This window comes from Pipistrellus kuhlii, unplaced genomic scaffold (genome assembly GCF_014108245.1).
Source record: "Pipistrellus kuhlii isolate mPipKuh1 unplaced genomic scaffold, mPipKuh1.p scaffold_m20_p_10, whole genome shotgun sequence".
NCBI classification, from domain to species: domain Eukaryota; kingdom Metazoa; phylum Chordata; class Mammalia; order Chiroptera; family Vespertilionidae; genus Pipistrellus; species Pipistrellus kuhlii.
In genome coordinates this window covers 30,345,726-30,368,683 of record NW_023425405.1, presented here as the reverse complement: position 1 = coordinate 30,368,683, position 22,958 = coordinate 30,345,726, and the positions used below count along the sequence as shown (strand labels likewise).

At 35.5% G+C, this 22,958-nt stretch overlaps 1 protein-coding gene across 2 annotated transcripts in view; it reads right to left on the bottom strand.

Moving 5' to 3' along the window:
• Window positions 1-7,358: 7,358 nt before the first annotated feature.
• The window catches only part of MEOX2 (mesenchyme homeobox 2), a 64,227-nt gene continuing 48,627 nt past the window's right edge, over window positions 7,359-22,958 (bottom strand). Inside the window, exons 2-4 of one of the 2 annotated variants that reach the window (XM_036429283.2) lie at window positions 22,489-22,661; window positions 12,170-12,250; window positions 7,359-8,747 (exon numbers count right to left, since the gene is read on the bottom strand). In XM_036429283.2, the coding sequence (XP_036285176.1) occupies window positions 8,523-8,747; window positions 12,170-12,250; window positions 22,489-22,661 (479 nt within the window). In that variant the 3' untranslated portion in view covers window positions 7,359-8,522. The remainder of the gene's footprint in view (window positions 8,748-12,169; window positions 12,251-22,488; window positions 22,662-22,958) is intronic. The other variant, XM_036429284.2, reaches the window with a different exon arrangement.

Here is a 22,958-nt window from a genome sequence, read left to right as displayed (position 1 = left end):
TACAGGATAGGGACGCACCATGTGGGGATAGTATAGCATAACCTCAGCTCTGGCGCAGCTGCAAGTGGTGGAAGACAAATCGCAATGCTACGGTAGGTTAGCATATTTTAATCGGCAGTTTACTAAGAAAGGCGGGAAAAGTACTTTCCTACAAAAATTCACTAAGATATCTAAGACCTTTAGGCATACACACCCATTCTGGTGTGTCCTTGATTTTAAAAAATTGCTCCTTTAAATATATTTGTTATTGATTTCAGAGAGCAAGGGAGAGGGAGAGAGGGAGAAACATCAATGACAGGAGAGCATCATTAATGGGCTGCCTCCTGCCCGCCCCACTGGGGATGAGCCCGCAACCCGGGCACGTGTCCTGACCAGGAACCTACCCCGGAGGTCCATGCTCATCCACTGAGCCACACCGGCTGGGCCTACATGCACTCCTTCAGGTGCTCCACATAAAGTCAGTTAGTGGGAAATGTGCATCTGAGTCTATTTTGACTATCAAATCCTTAATTGAAGGCCATACTAGTAACATACTGCTGACTTTCCACTAGAAATGTGAAAGAGATGCCATTTTCGTTGACAGTTTCTGCAAAAAATAATTTCCACGTAAAGTTAGACACTGTCAACACCACACCCTCCTTTCAGAAACGGGATCTGCGGACATTTTAGGAAAAAGCTGTGCCCAACAGCAAAAGGCAGCTAGCTCACTGGCTCAGGGGGAGGCCCAGGCCTGGACATACAAGCCCCGGGCAAAGCCAGGGGGAGAAGCGAACGTCCTCCCAAACAGGGGAGCCTGGCACCGGCACCGGTTCACACCGAGAATTCCCAGGGGGAGTCAGCAGAACCTTCCTGAGAAGGAAGGAATGATATTTACGTTTCCGGCCTCAAGCGGCAGCATGGTGAGCAGCATGGCGAGCAGCTGCCGCGGAGCGCGTCCACCGGTGATGGCTGCAGGCGCGGACCTGCCCGAGGCCGAGGACCGGGGGCGGCTCCCTCCGCATCAGCGGGCTCATTCCCCCCGGACGGTGGGCTTGGAGCCGGGACCCAGGGCAAAAGTGCGGGGGTCACCACGGAGCGGGGTCTCTTCTGACCACCTCTCCGTGCAGACTGCCATCCGCACGAACGCCGGCCACCCAGAGCAGCACGTGCACGTGACCAGGCAGGTGGTCCAGCACGTGATCAGACACGTGACCCGCAAGAGCTAGTACCGCTCTGATGTGCTTGCTCATGGCCGGCCACCCAGTCCTCCCCTTAAAGCAGCTTTCCTAAAAAAAAAGAAAAACAGAGAGAGGAGAGGAGAGGAGAGGGGAAGGGAGGGGAGGAGAGGGGAGGGGAGGGGAGGGGAGGGGAGGGGAGGGGAGGGGAGGGGAGGGGAGGGGAGGAAAGAAAAGGAAAGAAAAGGAAAGAAAAGAAAAGAAAAGAAAAGAAAAGAAAAGAAAAGAAAAGAAAAGAAAAAGAAACAAAGGCAAATAAAAATATAAATGAGCAATGTGTCAAAAATTATGGTATTGTAAAATACTTTTTTTTAATTGGTCTTGGGCAGTAACTGATACAAAGTTGTAAAAGTACAAGTATTATGTCTTTAGTATCTTCATGTTCCTTCTGTTCAAAATCTCTTTGATCAAAACACAGAATTTGGGGGTCAGTAGTCTTAAATATAAGGCCCCGCTCTGCCGTTTAGTGGTACTGGTGTTCAGGCAAAATGCTTCAACTTGCTAAACTTCAGTGATCTCACTTACAGCCTAGGGCTTAGGCCAATAAGGCAAGGATTAAATGACATAAACAATTATCCATGCTACAAATAGCAAATAGGTCGTGCACAATAAGGAATGACAAAATTAGTTTTTTACAATGGAAATGAAGACTTTTGCTGTAGTAAGCTATCTATACTCATACTTTTAAATTTACCTGAGATGTTTTCTATCTTGCTTTATATGAGTTAGCACAGTATCAAAGGATTGTGTCACATAAATCTGTAGCAAAACTGTGAAAACATAACACTGTTATGTAATTAATATGTTTAAAAAAAATAAAGTGGTTATTTTGCCCTGCAGAAAGCTAAAAATATCCTTTGAGGACTATTTTCTCTGATAATAATATGGGTCCTACTTAATAACTATGAAAAGCTGATTTTGACTAATTTTGAAAACTTAATTTCTGTATTTTGGAATTGATAATCATACTTTTTAAACTCACCGTTTCTCCTTCATAAACTTTTTAGAAAAAAAATATAATTGGGGAGATATTTTAATGAGGATATATATAACTTCGATGTAGCCTATACCATTAATTTAAAGAAAAGCTTATTCCATGCTGATGTGGAAGTACTCTGAAGGTTTTATAGCTTTGCTATGCAATCTGACCTCTGCAACACCCCAAAAATGGAATGCTTACATGCCACGTTTAAATTCCATCTTACAATATGGCATGCCATTCTTTTCCAACATAACACTGATTTCAGACAATTGTGAGCTTGACACCTGATTTCACTTTAACAACACCTGCCCAGGGCGTAATTAGTAGTCCATTTTTATAAAAAAGGGCTTCCACACTGCACAGATGGCATTCCTCATACCAGACAAGCAACAATGTATATTTGGAAACCAGCCAGACTGTCTGCAAAAATTGTGAGAATTTCAAGACAGGCATCTGAGCAGAAGGAAAAATTTCCCTTTTCTTTCAAACCATAAATGAACATCTGTAAAAGCCTAGGCTCTTTCACTTTTCTTTCTCATCCAGCTTGGTCCATAGGAGCACAATTTCAAGGACTATAACCATTTTTTTTTTTTTTTTTTTTTGTTTGGCTGTTAACCCATATATTGTTCATTACAAAATGCTCCAAAGCTATATTTTACAACTAATTTGGGTTTACAGCCACTTCTTTGAATGAACCTTGCATCATTTCATGCAGGCATTAAGTCAACAAATATTTATTGATTATTACAACCTGTCAAGCTCAGAATCAGTGTGTGTAATTGTGAAAAGTATGCACTGAATACCTCCAGGGGTGTCATTTGCTTAGTGTGACAATGATCACTGTGGTCACCAAGTGTGGGAAGTCTAGTATCTTGAGGCAGGAATAACTATTTTATAATTCACACAAACTCAGTATATCAGCTGGTGGTGGAGCCTACAGAGATTGTTCAAGGTACTAGAGACATTGCAATGAGCACAGTAAACAAGAGTTCCTGCTCTTCTGAAGCCAGCAGTCAATGGTAGAAGAAACTGGCAGAGACTTACCTAACAGCTAAGAAGAAAAACAATACTATTTAAACAGGTAGAAATGTGACAGGTGGTGCCATTTTATTTTAGAAGATCTGGGATGGCCTGAATCAGGAAATGGACACCTTGGAAATGAGGTAGTAAGCAGGAGATCTATATGGTGAGAGAGCATCCTATGCAAAGGAATTAGGGAATGTAGGACCTGAATGAGTGGGGAGTGAACTCAGATATGATGAGGTCTTCTAAAAGAAATTAAGTTGATGTGCCTTTCATAAAATGTGTAATGTCATGAGCCAATTTTTTTTTCTATTGAACATGTTTTATTTTTTTATATTTACAGTTGACATTCAATATTATTTTATACTAGAGGGCTGGTGCACAAATTCTTGTTTGGGTGGGGTCCCTTAGCGTGGCCAGAGATTACCTAGTCCCAATCGGAGCTGTTAAGGGCCAGCCAGCCGGAGGGAAACCGTGGAAGGGGTCCAGGGCATGTCCGGCCCTCTTACTCAGTCTTGATTGGGCCAGACCCCAGCAGCAAGCTAACTTACTGGTTGGAGCATCTGCCCCCTGGTGGTCAGTGCACATCATAGCAACTGGCTGAGTGGTGGACCAAACGATCGACAGATATCCTGTTTCCCCAAAAATAAGACAGTGTCTTATATTAATTTTTGCTCCCAAAGGTGTGCTAGGTCTTATTTTCAGGGGATGTCTTAATTTTCCATGTGCTAGGTCTTATTTTTGGAGGATGTCTTATTTTCGGGGAAACACGGGTAGGTTGGGCACTTAGTATATTATGCTTTTATTATGTAGGATTAGCTTCAGGTGTACCGCATAGTGGTCAGGTAATTATATAATTTCTGAAGTGATGCCCTTGATAATTCTGGTACCTACGTGGCACCACACATAATTATTACAACATTATTGACTATATTCCCGATGCTGTACTTTACATTTCTGTGACTTTTATAACTATCAACTCATACTTCTTAATCCCTCCACACTTTTCACCCAACCCCCCCACCCCAACTCCCGTCCCATCTGGCAACCATCAGTCTGTTCTCTGTATCTATGAGTCTGTTTGTTTGTTCATTTATTTTGTTCTTTAGATCTCACATATAGTGAAATCATCAGATATTTGTCTTCTCTGTCTGATTTATTTTACTTAGCATATTAATAATACCATCTAGGTCCATCCATGGTGTTAATAATGGTAAAATTTCATTCTTTCTATGGCTGAATAATATTCCATTGTATATGTGTCCTACATCTTCTTTATCCAGTTGACTATTGATGAACACTTAGGTTAAGAAGTATCTTTGGAATCTTACAATTTTAGATAACATGCACTCTGTTAAATTTTAAATTTTCTAGAATACTAAAACATTATCTTAGATAATATAGAAATGAGATAAAAATAATTTCATTCCAATATTGACAAATTTAAATAAAATTGAGCTCTCCCCTAAAGAAAGTCAAAATCAAGCAAATAATTTACCCACAATTATAAGTTCAGCTTTAAATATATACTGTGTGCTTAACATTTTATCAATAAAATAAAAAATACAATAAAAGCAACTGATAAAAATGCAATTATTTCTCAAATAGTTAAAAAAATATATACCAATTGAGTATTTGTGTTTGATAAACATCTAATTTTAACCTAATTACCACTCACTTCAAATATTAACCTAATTATTTTAACACCAATTTATAGCATTGGTCACAGCATAACTGACATATTTTAAAAATATATATGCTATTTAGACTCACTAGTCTAGGTATGTTTATAAGTGAAGGAGAGAATATTGTACAGTAAACCTTTCTCATAACTAACTTAGGATACTCTGCCATCTTGTTACTGATTTTATTCTAGCTTTATATTCACCTCCAAACTCCTCTAAAAAGGAAATTAGCATTTGCTGCTATATATATGCCAGCAATTTTTTTAAATGTTCTTGAAAACCAGTGTCATTAAAAACATAATATATATATATATATATATATATATATATATATATATATAATCATTTACTTTGGTCTCTCTGCCCTTTAATCTAATTCTATTCTCCTAAGGAAAACCCTTATTGAATTTCACAAGTCATTCCCACATTTATTTTATGTAATATCATTAAAAATTTATTACAACTATGGTTGGGATTATTTGAAGTGCATTTAGCTTATTTAAAACACACATACACACAATGGCAAGCTTGGCTTTTAAGTGTCTGAACAACCCTAGATAAATATGATAAATATGGGAAGAAAGAGGTAATTGGGGTCATGTTAACAATGAGTTAAAAATATGTGGATCAACTTTTGGAAAAACTTGGTAGTGTTCATCTCTCTAAATCCTGCTGGAAAAATGACTCTAACCAAGATTCCATACTATTTTCAGAGGAAGGTACTTTCATGCTATATAAATTTCCACAGAGCTACTAGGTTTGAGACAGAATTATATGAAAAGGGCTTTATATAAAAAGATATCATAAGGAGCCAGGATCCCAGTGTAGAATAGTAACTAACAGAGTTCTTTTAGATTTTGTCATTTCTGGAGTGAATTAAACTTGATAGTGCATGAGAATATCTTAAATTTCCTGGCAGGATTGTAATTCCAGGAAGGATGTTGAGGTATTATCTAGCAAATCTATGCACCACTTTTAAGATGGAAAATACTGAAATACTCCAAAAAGACTGAAAATTCTTAAAATTTATCTAGCCTGATTGTTTACTTGTAATTTTGTCATAATTGTGCTAAGCTGTTTTAGCATCTTATGTGGTAGATAATTTTAATCCATTATGAATAAAATGATGCCCCCTTTTGGTCAGAAGTGGCCTTTTCTACCTGGTGGTTCTTCATGTTCTCTAGAGTTAAATTTCATTACATCACCTTCAAATAGCTCACAAATCTCTAACAAATGCTTCACATTTCCTTAATGTCCAATATATTCAGAATCACTTTTTCCTACTTCATTTATCACACTAAATTGTAAGTCTTCTATATCTTTCTATTTGACCACAATCCTTAGGTTCCCTCTTTAGCTGCTTCTAAGAGGTCCTTTCCTCTTATTTCTGGAAATTATTTTCTTGCCGAAATGAATTATCTTCCACTTGGTCCCTATTGAATTCAATTCAATTTATATTTTCCCACTTCTCCAATTTGTTAAGATGTTTTGAATTTAAATCCTACAACAAGAAAGTCAGTCCACCCACGTAGATGTCATCAGTACAAATATAGTTCACACTAATTCAGGTGATTGATAGGAGAGTGTCTGTTTTATGACTGGAAGATGTTAATCCGAATAGTCCTCCCTCTAAGGCTAACAGAAATATTGCTAACTGCTGTGATAAAATTTATTACACAAAGGGAAAATGTGATACAACTGGTTATTTCATTTCTTGAATATTGTCTATATATCATGCTAGACTAAGTAAATTAAAGTCATTTTTTCATCACTATCATTCTAAAACAAATGAAATCAATGAAATAATACAGTTTGGGGAAAATTCTATCCACTATTTTTCTTTATTTCTAATTGATTGGGGGGAGGAGCTGCTGTATATTTCCATACATGTTTGTTTAAAATATGGAACAAAGGAAAAACAATGTTATAAAGTTGTAAATAGGACATAGGTATTCAATGCATGTGCAATCATGCATGACACAAAATATCAAGTTAATATAATCTGAGTTTTTTATTGGCACTGTCCATCGGTACTGACAATGCTTATTAGTTTATTTAGCTTATTTTCTCATCAACAACCATGGGTATTTTGACTTATTTGACTAATTCACATATATTACACTGAGTTTTAAAATGTAACACTATTTTACTTATCTCATTGTGGTGAATAATATTACATTTTCTCCTACTTTTATCTTTGACTTAATAAAACACACAAATAAGTCTATTTGGCTTATTCCTCAAATCAGGGAAATGGCTTAGTGTAAACCCATTACTATATGGTCCAGGATTATCAGAGGACTGCTTTTTTATAATAAACATTTCAGAAATATATAAGTAGATGATTCACTAATTTATGATCATGGGGATTCCCACAAGTGCAGATGAACTTGGGATGCATTATTTACATTAAAACCTAAAAAAATTTAGGAAAACACAGTAGGGAGACCAAAATTATTTACAAAGGATCATTTATTAAACACTTTTTTTTTAACAAAATACAAAGATTGTTGTTCTGCATGAATACATCATATATGAAAAAAATAATGCTTTTACTGCATTTTATTTGAAGACATTCAGGATTTTATTGTCCACCAACTTGACTTGTCTAACACCATCACCAATCAGGGGAAACCTTCTTCTTGTAAGTTAAATGATATCCATAACAGCTAACATTTTATAGAAATAAAATCAGACAACGTCTGTCATACAAAGCTCTTTCTGCAAGGTAACTGATTTGCCTATGATCCTATTTTTTTTCAAGCTATAAGATAGGAAGAATTGAGGAGCTAGGTAACTTTTATAATAATGTATTAGCAGCAGTTGATAGAAAATGCAACATAAGATTTGTTTTGTCTGTGGTACAAGAATATGCCCTATCAGACTCTAATGAATGTTTCTCTACTTGAACACAAGTAAGCATGTGCTGATTGTCTCTGGGATGACAAAGTGTATAAAAAAGACAGGAAGCTGCTTCTGGTTGTCATCATTGAGTGCCTATTTTCATCAGCTAATATGAATGCATTGCTAAACGTAGTGAAGACAGGAAAATGACTTAAGGTAATATATACAGAGTTAAAATACATTTTTTTTTTATCCACTTAAGAGTGATTTCAGGCACTGTGGTTGTTCAGGATAAAAATGTTTCATGTTTTATTCTTGAAAGCAATTTAATTGTCAGTGCAAGCAAAAGCCAATACCTGCCCACTGTCATACACATCACCTCGCGCGTCTGGAATGTTCGAAGCAAGTGCATCTTCTGCATCTTCATTCTGGAGGCATGTGGAATGAAAATGTCTCCTAGTTTGCTCTTGATGGCGATTCCATTTTCAGTGCAAACAAAAGCAAACATACCTGCTCTCTGCCAACACCACCCACACATCTGGAGTATTCAAAGCGAGTTCACCTTCTCCATCTTCACCTGGGAAGCATCTTTAATAAGTGGCACTTAGTGTTAAACCCTCTAGAAATCATGAGAAACTGACTCGAGATGCCTGCATGTAATAATACTTTAAAAAATCACTGTCATAGTCATCTCTCTGTGTAAACGATGTTTGAGTAAGGCTTGCCGTCACAACACTTCTTTCCTGAGAATGGAGCTGGTCCTCACTGCGTGTATCATAAGTGTGCATGCTCCGAGCTGTGGTCACTGTCGTGGCTGTCGTCATTGGCTAGAGAGTCCCCTGTCTGCTGGAGGGTGGCCGCGCCAATGCCCGAGAGCTCGGAGGGGAGGAGGGTTCCTTTTTTCACGTTCACCAGTTCCTTTTCTCGGGCCGCAGCTCCTTGCTGCCCCCCTTTTACTCTCTTCCACTTCATTCGCCTGTTCTGGAACCAGACTTTCACCTTGAACAAAGACATGGAACAAACAAGCAAAAGAGAGAAAGAAAATTAAATGAGCATTTCCCCCTCCTTTTAGGTTGCCAATGGGAAAAAACAACAACAACAACAAAAAAACAGTTCCTCAATGTCTTACACAAAGACACGATGAAAGGAATGAATAGGAAAAATACACCAACATTGAATTTAATCAGGTCTCATGGCCATGATAATAGTTTCTCAGAAGGTCCATACGAAGTGCTACCTGTCAATTTTATGACACGCCATATAACAACATAGACGAGAAAGGACTATTGTTTTAGGTTATTCACAGGCAGCTGGCTTTCCGAAGGGTTTCTATGATTCAGAGCTAACATAGTTTAAAATGTATTTCTCAATTACAGTTGACATACAATTTTATATTAAGTTCAGGTGTACAACACAGTGACAGCACAGACCTCACGGAGCGATCGCCACAATAGTGCCGGTGCCATCGGGCGCCATCCACATTATTACATTTGAATAATTAACTTGGTGAAAAGCTTCCCTCTCTCCCGAGTTCTTCGACTTGACCTCTAGCTGTCAGTTCCTGCAGCAACTGCACACCTGCTCAGGTTTGGCTGAGGAAGCGGGTCTGAGAGGGCACTGTGTGCTCCGGGCCCTCGGCTGCTCCCCAGAGCTTTCCTGAGCGCTGCCCCTCAGAGTGAGCCCCTTCTTTTGAACTATTTTTTTTCTGCCTTCCGTACTTTTATTTTACTTTGTAAGTAGGTAATTCCAATAATTTCCTAAAAATAACGTCAAAATAAAAAAAATTCACTGATATTTGTTACATTCTAACACTGAGATGAGACATATCACTCACATCAGCTCTGTAGAGATGTTTTCCTTCTAGCATATTAATTGAAATTGCCTAGTACATTTAAATGTAGCTGTTTAATTGTAAATGTTATCTAAAATTATTCATGTATAAATTTAAATACACATTAGGTGCCTATCCATCATCAGAACCAGAAAAATATTGGCGTCATTTCATTGTCTTCTTTAGGAGGAACATGTTTCTTCTCACATCGTATTTCTCATCATTGTATATTCTTGTTAAGCTAAGTGTCCTCTCACATTGCATTTTGTGTTTATCATCCCCAAGTCTTTATTTAAAGCAAACAAGCAAACAGTTTTCAGAATGTGTGACTTTAAAAAAGTACTGTTTAAGTTCAATTATCTTTTAGGCTTCTTGCCCTATCCATATTGATTTAAGGGACTATAATTTTTTTTTAAATGACTATACTATTGTATTCCATTGTGTAAATATGCCACAGTTTATCTATTCTCCTGTCCATGGAGACACACTTGAATTATTTTTTTTTCTTTTATAAATGGTGCTACTATAAACATTCTTATATTTGTGTTCTGATAAATGTGATCAAACCTCTCTAAGCATATATCCAGCAGTTGCACTGTTGGGTAACAAGTTGTATGAATGTTCAACTTAACATAATAATACAGAAAAATTATTTTCCAAAGTTGCATCAATTTAACCCCCCACAGTCCAGTGTGTAAGAATTTTTAATTTATCCACTAGAGGCCTGGTGCACAAATTCATGCACCAGTGGGGTCCCTCAGCCTGGCCTGTGGGGATCAGGCATACGCTGGCTCTCTGACATCCCCTGAGAGGTCCCAGATTGCAAGAGGGCAGTTCCCAGGTGATGTACCCTAGAATCGGACTCCCTCCTCTCTGGTTCTGGGTGCATCACCCAAGAGCTGCAGCTGCCAAGTCACCACAACTCCCCAGCTCCTGCATTGAGTATCTACCCCCTGTGGTCATGGTGCATCACAGCTCTCGATCGGATAATTAGAAGGTCACTTAGGCTTTTATATATACAGATGTATTTGCAACAATAAGAGTTATCATTTTCCTAATACAATGATTATAAGTGTTATCCAAGCATGTTATTTTGCATTTCCTAATGACTAATGAAGTAAAGCATCTTTACAATGCTTATGGCCCATTTGCATTTCCTCTTTTCTAAAATGCCTCTGCATATTTGGTCTGCATTGAATTCTTTTTAATTTAAATTTATTCTTTATAGTTTTTTAAAGTATGTTCTAAATGCTAATTTAAATGCTTTGTGGTTATATGGCAGATATTATAGTCACTCAATTTATTGCATCTTTTTTTCAGTCCTTAGAGGGTCCTTTGATGATCAGAAAATCTAAGATTTCATATTTTCAAATTTGTCAATTTTATGTTATGCATATTACTTTCATGTCTTCATGAAGACCCGTCTTTCTGTTGAGCACATAAGAAAGTCTTCTATGTCTTCTTCTAAGAGTTTTAAAGTTTGCATTTCCAATTGAAGTGTGTAATCCATAAAGTGTTTGTTTTCATACCTATTGCAAGGAAAAGATCTAAATTTACTTTATTCCATATAGATAACAAGTTGTTCCAGGGCAATTTATTAAATAGCCCATCATTTTCCACTGATCACTCTTTGACTCTGTTCTAAATCAAGTTTACATATATGCACAGCTTTTTTGATGCACTCAATTTTCTTATCTCTGTGACAAAACCACAGTCTCAATTATTCTAATTTTATAATAAGTCTTTATATCTGGTCTAGATAATTCTGTTTATTCTACTCCATGAATATTTCAAATATTCTCCATTTTCATTTCAGAAATAATCTGAATTCTCAGCATGGTGCTAAGAGAAAGCAAAAAGAAATATCAATTTCCAAACACGTTTTAATTTAAATATTTCTCATATCATAACACTCCATCGAAACTAGTAGTTTCCTCAGATGCCTCAACTAAAAAAATATTTAAACTAAGATTTTACTCTGGATTTTCAGTGGTCTATATGGCTATAAATGAAATCTTGTATCATGTACTGTATTATTCATACATATATTAATCCATTTGAAAATAAAATAATAAGGAAATGTGGGGAAAACCTGATGAATAACTCAAAAGAAGATTTATTAAAAACTAACTAATAGGTATGCAAGTATTATTATTACCTAATAACCACACATACCTACTTATGACTATGAAACCAAATTAATAGGTGCTATTTATGAATTATTTATAATATACTTTCCAGATATTTTAAACACTATTCCTATTTTATAGATGAAGAAGTTGAGACTCAAAAGTTACGTGGTTTGCCTATGATTACACAAATAGGTACATGTGGTGCCAAAATTTAAACCTGGCATTTGTTTGACTCTAGATTGCACTTTTATTTTTAATGATTTTTGTTCCTGTTATACTTCAAACTTCCATTTTTTAAGCGTTCACGGCAGAAAAGTCAAGCATATAAAAAATGTGAACTCCATCCATATGATTACTATCATTCAGGTAATTCTCCTTCTCAATATAATTAGGTTTATAAATATGACACTATTTTCCTGTACTACAATTTAAGTAATTATACTACTCACTTTAATTACCTTTGCAAGCTTGACATTGCATGTTGCATTAGATCTTTTCCACATGAGTTGGGTTCCACTCCTGGCTTCACTTCTGAGTTTCTGCGTGAATTTGAGAAAATTACACTTCTCTCTGCCTCAATTTTCATATTTGTAATATTGGAATAATGAGTCTTTCAAGATTCTCCATAGGGATATTTCCTCCATGGACAATTCCAGATGGAAGAAACACATTATCATCACTGTCACCAAGAGCTGAAACAGCCAGTCAAAATCATCTTGGCAGAAAATGAGAGGAATAGATTTCTTAAAATCTACTCTTATTTCCTTTTTCTGGGATAAAGGGTTCAGTAATTCTATAATACTAGTATAAAACCTGTTCTATGAATTTTTGTATGAAAAAATGTAAGAATATGGTATTGATTTTAGAAATAGTATAGGCTATTTTGTGTTGTTTTCTGTAACCATGTGAAATTTTGCCATTTCAACTTTTAAAACAGACTGATAAAAGACTTCATGGTTTTCAATATTAGTTATGTATTCATACACCTATATACAATAGGTAAATGAATACTACAGATGTATAAATATATATGTGAAAGTAGTTGATAATTATATAGTAATCCTAACATATTTATGTACTGTGTTCTTTAGGAATTTGATTACTTTTTTTGATACTGGAACTCCATTAAATTAGCAATGGAACAAAAAGAAAACAACAAATACATAATGGGTATATCTTATGAAAATGGAACAGAAGAGTGAAGAACTTCAAAAGTTAATGTATCCAAATTTATTTTCAAACTAGAAGCCCAGTGCACCAATTTGTGCACTGGTGGGGTCCTTTGTCCTGGCCTATGAAGATCAGGTCAAAACTGGCTCTCAGACATCACCTGAGGAGTCCTGGATTGCAAGAGAGCTGTTTTTGGGTGATGCACCCTGGAATCGGGCTGTCTCCCCTCTGGTTCTGGGTGCATCACCTGAGAACCTCAGTTGCCAAGTCACCAAAGCTCGGCAGCTCCTGTGTTGAACATCTGCCCCCTGGTGGTCAGTGCATGTTATAGCAGTGTCTGCCCCCTGGTGGTCATTGCACATCATATCTACTGGTCGGATGGTTAAATGTTCAGATGGTTGCTTAGGCTTTTATATTATAGATTTAGGATCATTTTACAATCCAGTTTAATTGGTTGGGTTGTAAAAGTAGTTTTGTTTTGTCTTTAAGATAGAGAAAGTGTAATCATTAAAATGCCTAATATCTCATTTTCAAAATGTTATTTACTTTTATTAAAATTTATAAGTATATTTTATATAATACTCTGAATTTATAAACTGAGTAAAATTAATGAAACTTGTCCTTTGTGACTTGAAGTACCTATATATTCATTTATACATACACTTAGTATTACTGAATGTCTAGTGGCAGGTACTGTGATGAATGAAAGATGGGAGGAACTGGAGTGAGGAATATACAAATAAACACAGAGTCCCCCCGCGCCCCCCCCCCCCCCCCACTGCCCACTTGAAGGCATTCATAGGAGAGAGAGAGAGAGAGAGAGAGAGAGAGAGAGAGAGAGAGAGAAGTAAATAACAGTTTATTGACTAAATATGAAGGATTTGACATAAAGATTAGCTTCATATTTTATGAAATATACTTGAAATGTTTGCTGGTTTAGTTGGTGTCACTGCTAATCCCTTACTAAAGGATTCTCCCAATGGTCCATAAGATGGCACTGAACACTACCCTGAGGCTAAACATCCTACACTGCTATGCTGGCACACAGCTAATATATCACAATTTATTTCCTCTTGGAATCTCATGCTGTTGCTACTGGCATCCTGTGTGCCTCTGAATGTTTGTATTAGTAGCACAGGGTAATACCCCAGGTTTTAGAAATTCAATTATCAAATATTAAATTGCATATAATTAAAACAAATCTAGCCGAAACTGGTTTGGCTCAGTGGATAGAGTGTCGGCCTGTGGACTGAAAGGTCCCAGGTTCGATTCTGGTCAAGGGCATGTACCTTGGTTGCAGGCACATCCCCAGTAGAGGGTGTGTAAGAGGCAGCTGATCTATGATTCTCTCTCATCGATGTTTCCAACTATCCCTCTCTCTTCCTCTCTGTAGAAAAAATCAATAAAATATATTTAAAACAAAAACAAATCTGTCCCTCTTAAGATATATACATTTTGCGAGCTTTTATTATTTTATTTGTGCTTAAAGCTAATTTTATCTTCTAGTCTAAAATTTCTCTGGAAAATACTGAAGAAATTAGTGTATTTTTAAGTTATTATTATTATTATTATTATTATTATTTGTTTAAAGTATTACAAATAGTAGTATGGATGTCTCCTTTTTTTTTTCCAATTGGCCTTCCTCCAGCCTCCTTTACCTCTCAGCACACGCCCTCACCCCCCTCCCAGTGTCCTTTGTCTATTGGTTACATTTTCTTTTTTTCAAGCTTTGATCTATGGCAAGATTCCATATTAAATGTGTTTGTAACATAGCAAAATAACAACACACATAAAAATAAATCATTTATCTCCAGAATCTGAGTAATGAAACATAATGTTATTTCTGAAATCAGTGCAATATGAACCAAATCTTATAGGCCTTTAATATCTCTACATGCAGATAATATTTTTCAATAAACTCTTATTAAAGAGTAGCAAAAGTATATAATAGCCTGCTCTATAAATAGTGAATATTTATAGTGTTATAGAATTCACTTTTCAGACCATGAGCTTATTATAAAAAAGTCTCACTTTTTATCCTTTCATTGACAATGTATTTAATAAATTATAATTAATAATTGTTATATTTATAATTATAATTTCTGGGTGATCAAACTACTCTAAGTAAACAGAAAAATATTAATTCACATGTTGACTCCAAAGAAAGCAGCCAAATGATTGATTAATTCATTTGAATGATGTATTTCAGAATTTAGAAAGCATATTTTTTCCTTTAATAAAATTGCTGTATATCAGAATATTTGTTGCCATTGGCTAAACATTTATTTTATCTCTATGTAATTTATTTACTTATTCACATTATAACATTTTGGTATAAGGGCTCACAATATATCACAGCAGAACACAAATGAAATATGTATCCATTGTCACAAAATTTTATGACCAGAGGCAAATTTGTCGATAGTAAGTTGAATCCATATAACTCTATAACCCATATTTAATGATATCATAAATGCCTATCTTTTGAAGAAATAATCGTAACACCAAACATATGAATGAAAACTAAACTTCAGTAACATATCTAGATGTCTCTAAACATATGGAATGTGTACATTTAATATTCTAATTGTTTTCATTTGTATCTGGGAACTTCAGATACTGCAGACAATTTCTAACAGATATTTATTCAGATCTTTAACATGTGAAAACATGCAAAGAGTAATTGTATTAATACCATTTTCAGATTTAATCACGTCTCCTGTGACTAAATTTACTCATGGCAGTTTATCGGTGAACCCAATATAAATAGTCCCTATAAAGATTTACCCAAAGTGGAATGTTCTATAACAGTGATTTTCAAATGGTGTACTACGGCACACTGGCATACCATAAGAATTTTTAAAACATGTAATACCTGACTATTGTCAAATATATATATTAGACACACACTAATATGCAAAGTGTCCTCTCAGGAGTTCAACCAGGAGACCAGGAGTTTAACCATTCGCAATGACATGCAATGACCAACAGGGGGTGGCTTGGAACGAAAAAAGGCCCTGGATGGCAGTCAGGAGGCCCTGATTGGCCCTGATTGCTGGCCAGGCCTAGGGAACCTACTCATGCACGAACTAGTATAAAATAACAAGAGCCAACACAACAATAGTCATCTGGTGTGAATGAATATAAATTATACCTATTTTTTGTCAGATTGGCAAAAATATATTTTTGGTGTGCCACAGAGTTTTATTAATTAACTTATGTGTGCCATGAAGTGAAAAAGGTAGAAAATTGCTGCTCTATAAGGTAGTTATAAAAATGGGGGGAAGAAAGCTTATTTACTCTTCCTGCCTGAATATATAAATTTGTATCTGAGTAAGACAAGGCATCCTAAGCTGTTTCCAAAGGTTTCTGAGAGCCTTTAAAGCAAATTTCAATCAAGTTTCTAAAATAAGGAGTATTTTCTATTTGTGTGTGTGTGTGTGTGTGTATACATATATATATATATATATACACACATACACATATATATCTATATATATACATACACATACACATATATATCTATCTATATATATATATAGATACACACACACACACACACACACACACACACACACACACTGTATTTTCCGGCGTATAAGATGACTTTTGAAACGAAAAAAGTCAGCCGAAAATCGGGGGCAAAAGACCCAAATTGCACGAAAATTACCTGCAGATCTTGACGGCAAAGTAAGTCTTTTCTTTGAAGTGGGGGGTAGTCTTATACAGCGAATATAGGCCTAAACCTATGTTTTAACCGTAAAATTAGGGGGTCGTCTTATACGCCGGAAAATATGGTATACATATATACATAAATATATATGTATAGATAGAGATATATCTGCATATAGATATCTATTCATCTAGCTAACAACATTAAAACACACCCAGGTTATATAATCTTGAAGCTGGTTCAATAAGGGTAGGAAATTATTTTCCTGAGATTTTATTTCATACCTGGATATTTAAAATTTTAAATGGTTAGAGATGAATTGCTTATTTCTCAGTCTTCTACTTTATACAGATAATATTTCTTAAAATTAATTAATTATGTGATTCATTCACTGATCTGCTCTTTATAGACCTTGCTTTATTATTGATCTTCTTAAATTATTTTTCTTACTACACAGCCTTCGTTTTGTAAAACCCAAGGCAATGCTGAATCTGGCTTTTAGGGCTCAACACACACTATCAATATACATTTCTTCTAAAAGCCAGTGCTACTTGGGAAATCTCTCTTTCACTTCAAACTAAGACTCCATCCCTTATCCCACTATCAATTCCTTCACACTGTGCTACCCACGTTTTCCAGTTGGAATCAAATCATGTGTAGTCTTTCAAAATGAGTTAAGTAAAATAAGTATCTTACTATTACTCTAGGTGACTCTTAGATACTAATTCAAAAAAGTGAGAAAATATTCTAAAATCACTGGCTACACAGGTAGTTTTAAATTACCTTGGATGGACAATATGTCAGGTCATGGAGACATAATTGATTAACTAAATAACTAAAAGTACTCACATAAATTTACAGACGTAAACCTGCAAAGGAGAAGGATTATGTAAAACACTGAGCAAAAGACAAAACTACTGCTTATTTGGCACATGAAAAATTCCCCTTCATAGTCATCCAAAAAATGGATGCCTATTTTGAAAATATTTGGCATTGAGCCACTTAATGATTTATGAGTAACAAACAAAACATAATCCCTCTCATTTCCACTAATGGAACATGATCCAATGAGGTGGTATTTTCCATTTATTTTGGCAGAGGTATCATGAATCTAGTCTGTCTATTCTGTAACCTCAGTTTACGAATCGGCAACGTTGCGCCTCCGCTGAGCTCTGTGAAACGGCTTTGTGAAATGGAAGGATCTCCCATTCTTTCTATATTTGGCAGCCTTGACTCTATAAAAATGTCAGTTTTGTCACTCCTTTTACAGTTTCATGCAACTGCCGTCTCCCTCCTCCCCGCTGTGAGATATTAAAAATTTGGCGGGAGCTTTATCCAAGTGTATCTGGATGGATGAAAAAGCCAGAATAAGCTTGTCAAACTTAAAAATACGTTGGGACAGGAGGTCTTTACACTGACTGGCTCTTCAAAATATTCCAAGTGGCTCTGCCAACTGGAGATTATTAGCTGTTGATTGAGAAGTGGATGAGAAGATGTTGTAAACTGAAAGCTGTAAATTAGAAGCTGAAAGATTACTGGAGTGGTAACTATTCTGCGAAACAACATTATACAATTAAAAATATTTGATGTTCTGCCCTGGCAACCAAACCAATCTCCAGTCTCTCTCTCGCTCTCTCTCTTGTTCTTGCTCTCTTCCTCTAAATCAATAAACATGTACTGGGGTGAGGAAAACAAACAAACAAACAAACAAAAAACCACTGAAGTTCAGCCTTGTTTAAGTGTCTCCATTTTTCTTTCACATAAAATACAATGATTTTATTTAGCACCTATGTGCTAGGACAGCTAACATGGAATTACTTTGCAGGACAAGCTTCTTTTTCTTTCTTTTTGGTTAGATGGAATTTCAAAGAATTATAGACTTCCCTGAACTGTAAAAGCATTGCATTATGAAAGACACAGACTAAGAATCTTACTTAGCTGGGAGTGATATTTAACAATTCAACGTATCTTTTTTCCTAAATAAAAATATAATCATTATTGTAAATCTTGGTAACAACACGTATGTGGTACATAATTAAATGTGAGGTAGGTACATTGCCTGGTAATATAAGCAAGATAAAGGAATCTACAAATAACATTTCAGCTTTACCTAGACATGTTGTATATGCAAATAGGTAAGATTTTAGATCAAAGTATGTATAAAGGGTACTTCTAAATATAAAGTAAGTTTTTATTTAGGAGAAAGTTATTTCTATGACATGATTTTGCTAAGAATTGAAATTATTTAATGTTTGTTAATTTTTATTTATATTACATATATTACATATATAATATATATATTTCAATTCTATCTCTGTATTTGCATCTTAAAAGGCTTTAAAAATCAAGAAAAATATTTTTGTACACTGAAAATTCTGTTAAAGTTAAGAAAAATATTTTATAATATGGCATTAGATAAAATCTTTGGAATATATATGTAAATTATTTCACTAAATCTCATGTTATTTTAATGTATGGAAAAGATAAGGCTTGCAGAATAGAAATTTTAAAATGTATGTATCTATAATTAGAATACTTTACATGTGGACATCCCATAAAAATAATTACTTAAGAATTTAGAGGGTAAAGAAAGATTACATAAGTAAGTTTGTATGGCATTATTGCAAAATCAAATATATCACAATTAAAAGAAGATGATTTTACTTTATAATTCCATGTTTATAACTTTAAAAGTCCAACCTCGAGGGGAAAAAAAACAAACTGGAAATATCTCACTGGAAAGAGAGTCCTGGCATCTGGGAGGACTATGATTTCAGACCTTTAAAGGGGCCCAAAATTTAGCAAAATTGATGACTGATAGCATGCAACATTTTTCTAATAAATTTAGCATAGTAAAATTCAGCCCAGGAAACATAAACAAAGCTTTATTTTCTCACTTAAGATACTGCAGGTGCACAAAAGTGTAGAACTATACTGAACACTTAGCAACACCAGGAATTTTCTCCCATACAAGCCACTCTTGTGACATCTAACACTCATCACAGTTGTTAATGTTTGTTCAGTTTTTCCTCTTTTGTGAGTTCTAGCAGAAACTTGTCCAGCTTATTTTAACAATAAGAATTTGGCTCAACAAATACTCGTGTTACAAAATAATTAATTCACTATGACTTGCATAGCAAAGATGTTTCCGCTCTGATGATAGTTGTGTTACATAGTTTACGCTAAAAAAAAATTTCATATCCATTATGACATACAAACCTGAGTAGAAGAAAGAGAAGATAGTTTTAATTTCCATTTTGCACTTAAGAGAGATTTTTTCCCATGTATAAGAATATATAATTCCAATTGGCAAATCAGACTTTTCTCAGAACAATTCAATTTTCTGTGTAACAAATAGCAGCCCTCTAAAGACAGTTTGTGTATTTAAATTCCACATGCATGCAACTCCTTCTTATATGCACTTACATAACTCCAGGTTGAAATGTATAGGATAAAAAACATCTTCATAATACCAAATTTTCAATTCTTTGAAAACTGTATTATCTCATTTTGTTATTATAGTTATTCTCCCCTCCCCCACATGAGGCTAAAGTCAGACTGTTTAGTAATGATCTCCAACAAAATCTACCTTCCTTCCAACCTCTTAGGTGGCCCCTTCCTACATGGACACTGAGCGTGGACATGTGACTTGCTTTAGACAATATGACATTAGTAAATATGCCCATTGGAGTTTTCTTCTAATTATTATTGGGAATGCTTCTCCCACCACCAGAGAGCCTGTTAGAAATCAAACTACACACAACAGAGACACACTGGCCCAGCTGAGGCTGTCTAGACCGACCCTCCAGTTGAATTTACCCAGGTCCATAAGGGACCTTGGTAAGGCCAGCAGTACAACTGTCTCATTGAGCCAAATCAAAATTCCTTACTCTCAAAATGGTGAGCACATTAAATGTCAATTATTGTTTGACACCTTTAAGATTATTAATTGGTTTGTTACATAGTAAAGTTTAACTGATAAAACAATGAAAAGGGACTTTCAAGAAAAAAATTAAAATTTTATATATATACTTTATCTTGGTAGCAAGTCAGTTAAAAAGAAAGAATATCCAAAATACCTTCAAAATTCCAAAACGAAATTTACAAAATTGCCTCTAAAAAGAAATTATTAACAGCCAAAAGCAAAACCTCTGCTCTGTGATCAGTTAATGACAGGTTCATAGGCCATCCCCAGAATAGCAAGCATAGAATCTTGATTTCTGTGGGCTCGATCCCAAGTGTGGGTGTGCAGGAGGCAACTGATCAATGATTCTCTCTCATCACTGGTGTCTCTCTCTCTCCCTCTCCCTTCTTCTCTGAAATCAATAAAAATAAATAAATAAACAAATAAATAAATAAAACTTGGTTGTATTTTCTAGAATTTAATGTCTCAGTAAAAAAATATTAATGTGTAATTTCTACCTCCCTTCTTTTTTTCCTGTTCCCTATTAAAAAAAGATAACAATGATTAAAAAACTGAATAAAACAAATCACCGATGTGTGATGATGCAGATTTTAGACCCTACTGTCCAGCACACCAAATGTCGTACAGTTATGGAAGGGGTTTTGTATGTGATATTCAGAGGAAGGAAAATGCTGTGCTTCATAATGTAGGTACTAGTCAAAATATTCAATAAAAATTAAACTGCCAATAAATAAAACCACATAAAAGTCTTCCTCCATATATTTTCTGCACTACCCAGAACTATCCTATCTAAATGTACAATATAGAAATTAACAGAAGTAAAACAGATGATTTAAGAAATTGGATAAAACTGCTTGGACTTCATTTGTACACACCCTGTTTCTATAATATTTCCTGGGTTCCAATGGGATCCCTGGGGGAGGTGCATACAGTGAAGGAGGAAATGAGACTCTAGCCCTGAGAGTGCCAATCGTAACTGCACTGTCCATAAAGATGTTTGCATTTGCTTTCAGGAATGTTTTTTTCTAAATATTAGCAACTGTTAACCATCAGTAGGCTAGATTCTCCTTGGGCAAATCAGAACTCATACCAGAGTGTACTGGGAGCTACTGGAGAGAATTACTTGTCATTCAAATAAAATCCAAGACAGAACCTAAAAGTCTTATTACAGGAGTTCACAGAATACGAATAATGTCAAAGTGTTTTCTAAATGAATGGACCGGAATTTTGAATTTCTGAGACCAATAGAGTTTCAAAAATATTTGGGGGTGATAAGTCAGAAATATTTACCAATGACCCCTATGCCCTTTCTCCCATCATTTCCCAGCCCCCTTGAACTAAAGTGGCACAATTGACTATTTCCGGACATTAGAGTGTAATGGAAGTGACATGGGTCACTTCCAGGTGAAAACATTTAAAGGGCAATGTATGAACCTCCAACTCTGTCTTACCTCCGGTGGTTACCACGGACACCACATATTGAGATGCCAGAGATTTAGACAGGGTCTGGTGAGTGATTATTTGGAATGTTGGGCTTGTAAAGTTGGTATAGACAGTAAGCAAATAATACCCTTTTTTGTTATATCTTTGAAGTTTGAGGGGTCTGTGTTGCTGCAACATAAACCTTATCCAGAGCAACTGGAAACTCACATTGTGTTGTCTACTTACTATTACATTATATATAAGGAGATTTTTGAAATATAAGCAAACAAAATTACTCACCTTATGCCATCAGTATGTAAAATAAAAAGTATTTTAAAGACAGAAAGGGCACAATCACAGATTAAAGATTGATTCCTTAAACTGAATCGGCATAATTTTCATTAAAACATTGTTATGTCATCCTTAATTTTGCTATTTTACAGGGCAAGGGTTTCATCATGAAATAAAACACCTGTCTTCCAAGCGGTATTTGAGAACAATCGGTCTAGATATTGGAAAAGTCCCTGAAGAAGAATGTTGACCCAAAGCAATGAAAAATACCACCTGATGACAAGGTCTGCCTTTACCTGTCTTTCGGTGAGATCCAGGTTCACAGCTATCTCATATCGCCTCAGTCTGGTCAGATAGTTATGATGGGCAAATTCCGCTTCAAGTTCTCTGATTTGCTCTTTGGTAAACGCAGTCCTTTCCTTCCTGGGTTTGCTATTGACTTCTGACTTGTAACTGCCTTCCTGGGAGTCTAAGGAGAAAGAAGACAGCAGGAGAGAGAGAATTAGATTTAGCTCATTCATTCAAACTCTTCAGTTACGCCATGTATCCCAGACACATTTATTAACTGCTTTTTCAGGTACTGTGTCAGACCTGCAGAAAATAGAGAATGAAAACGGTAAGACTGATCTCCCCTAGTCATGGTGAGTTTACTTATTTCTTATTTTTTTCAATATACCCTCAAGTGACTCGCAGCCTAATTGGGAAATGTCTAGTTTATTTTCTTATGAAATATGAAGAAAATATTTAACTGCTCTAGATATAAAGT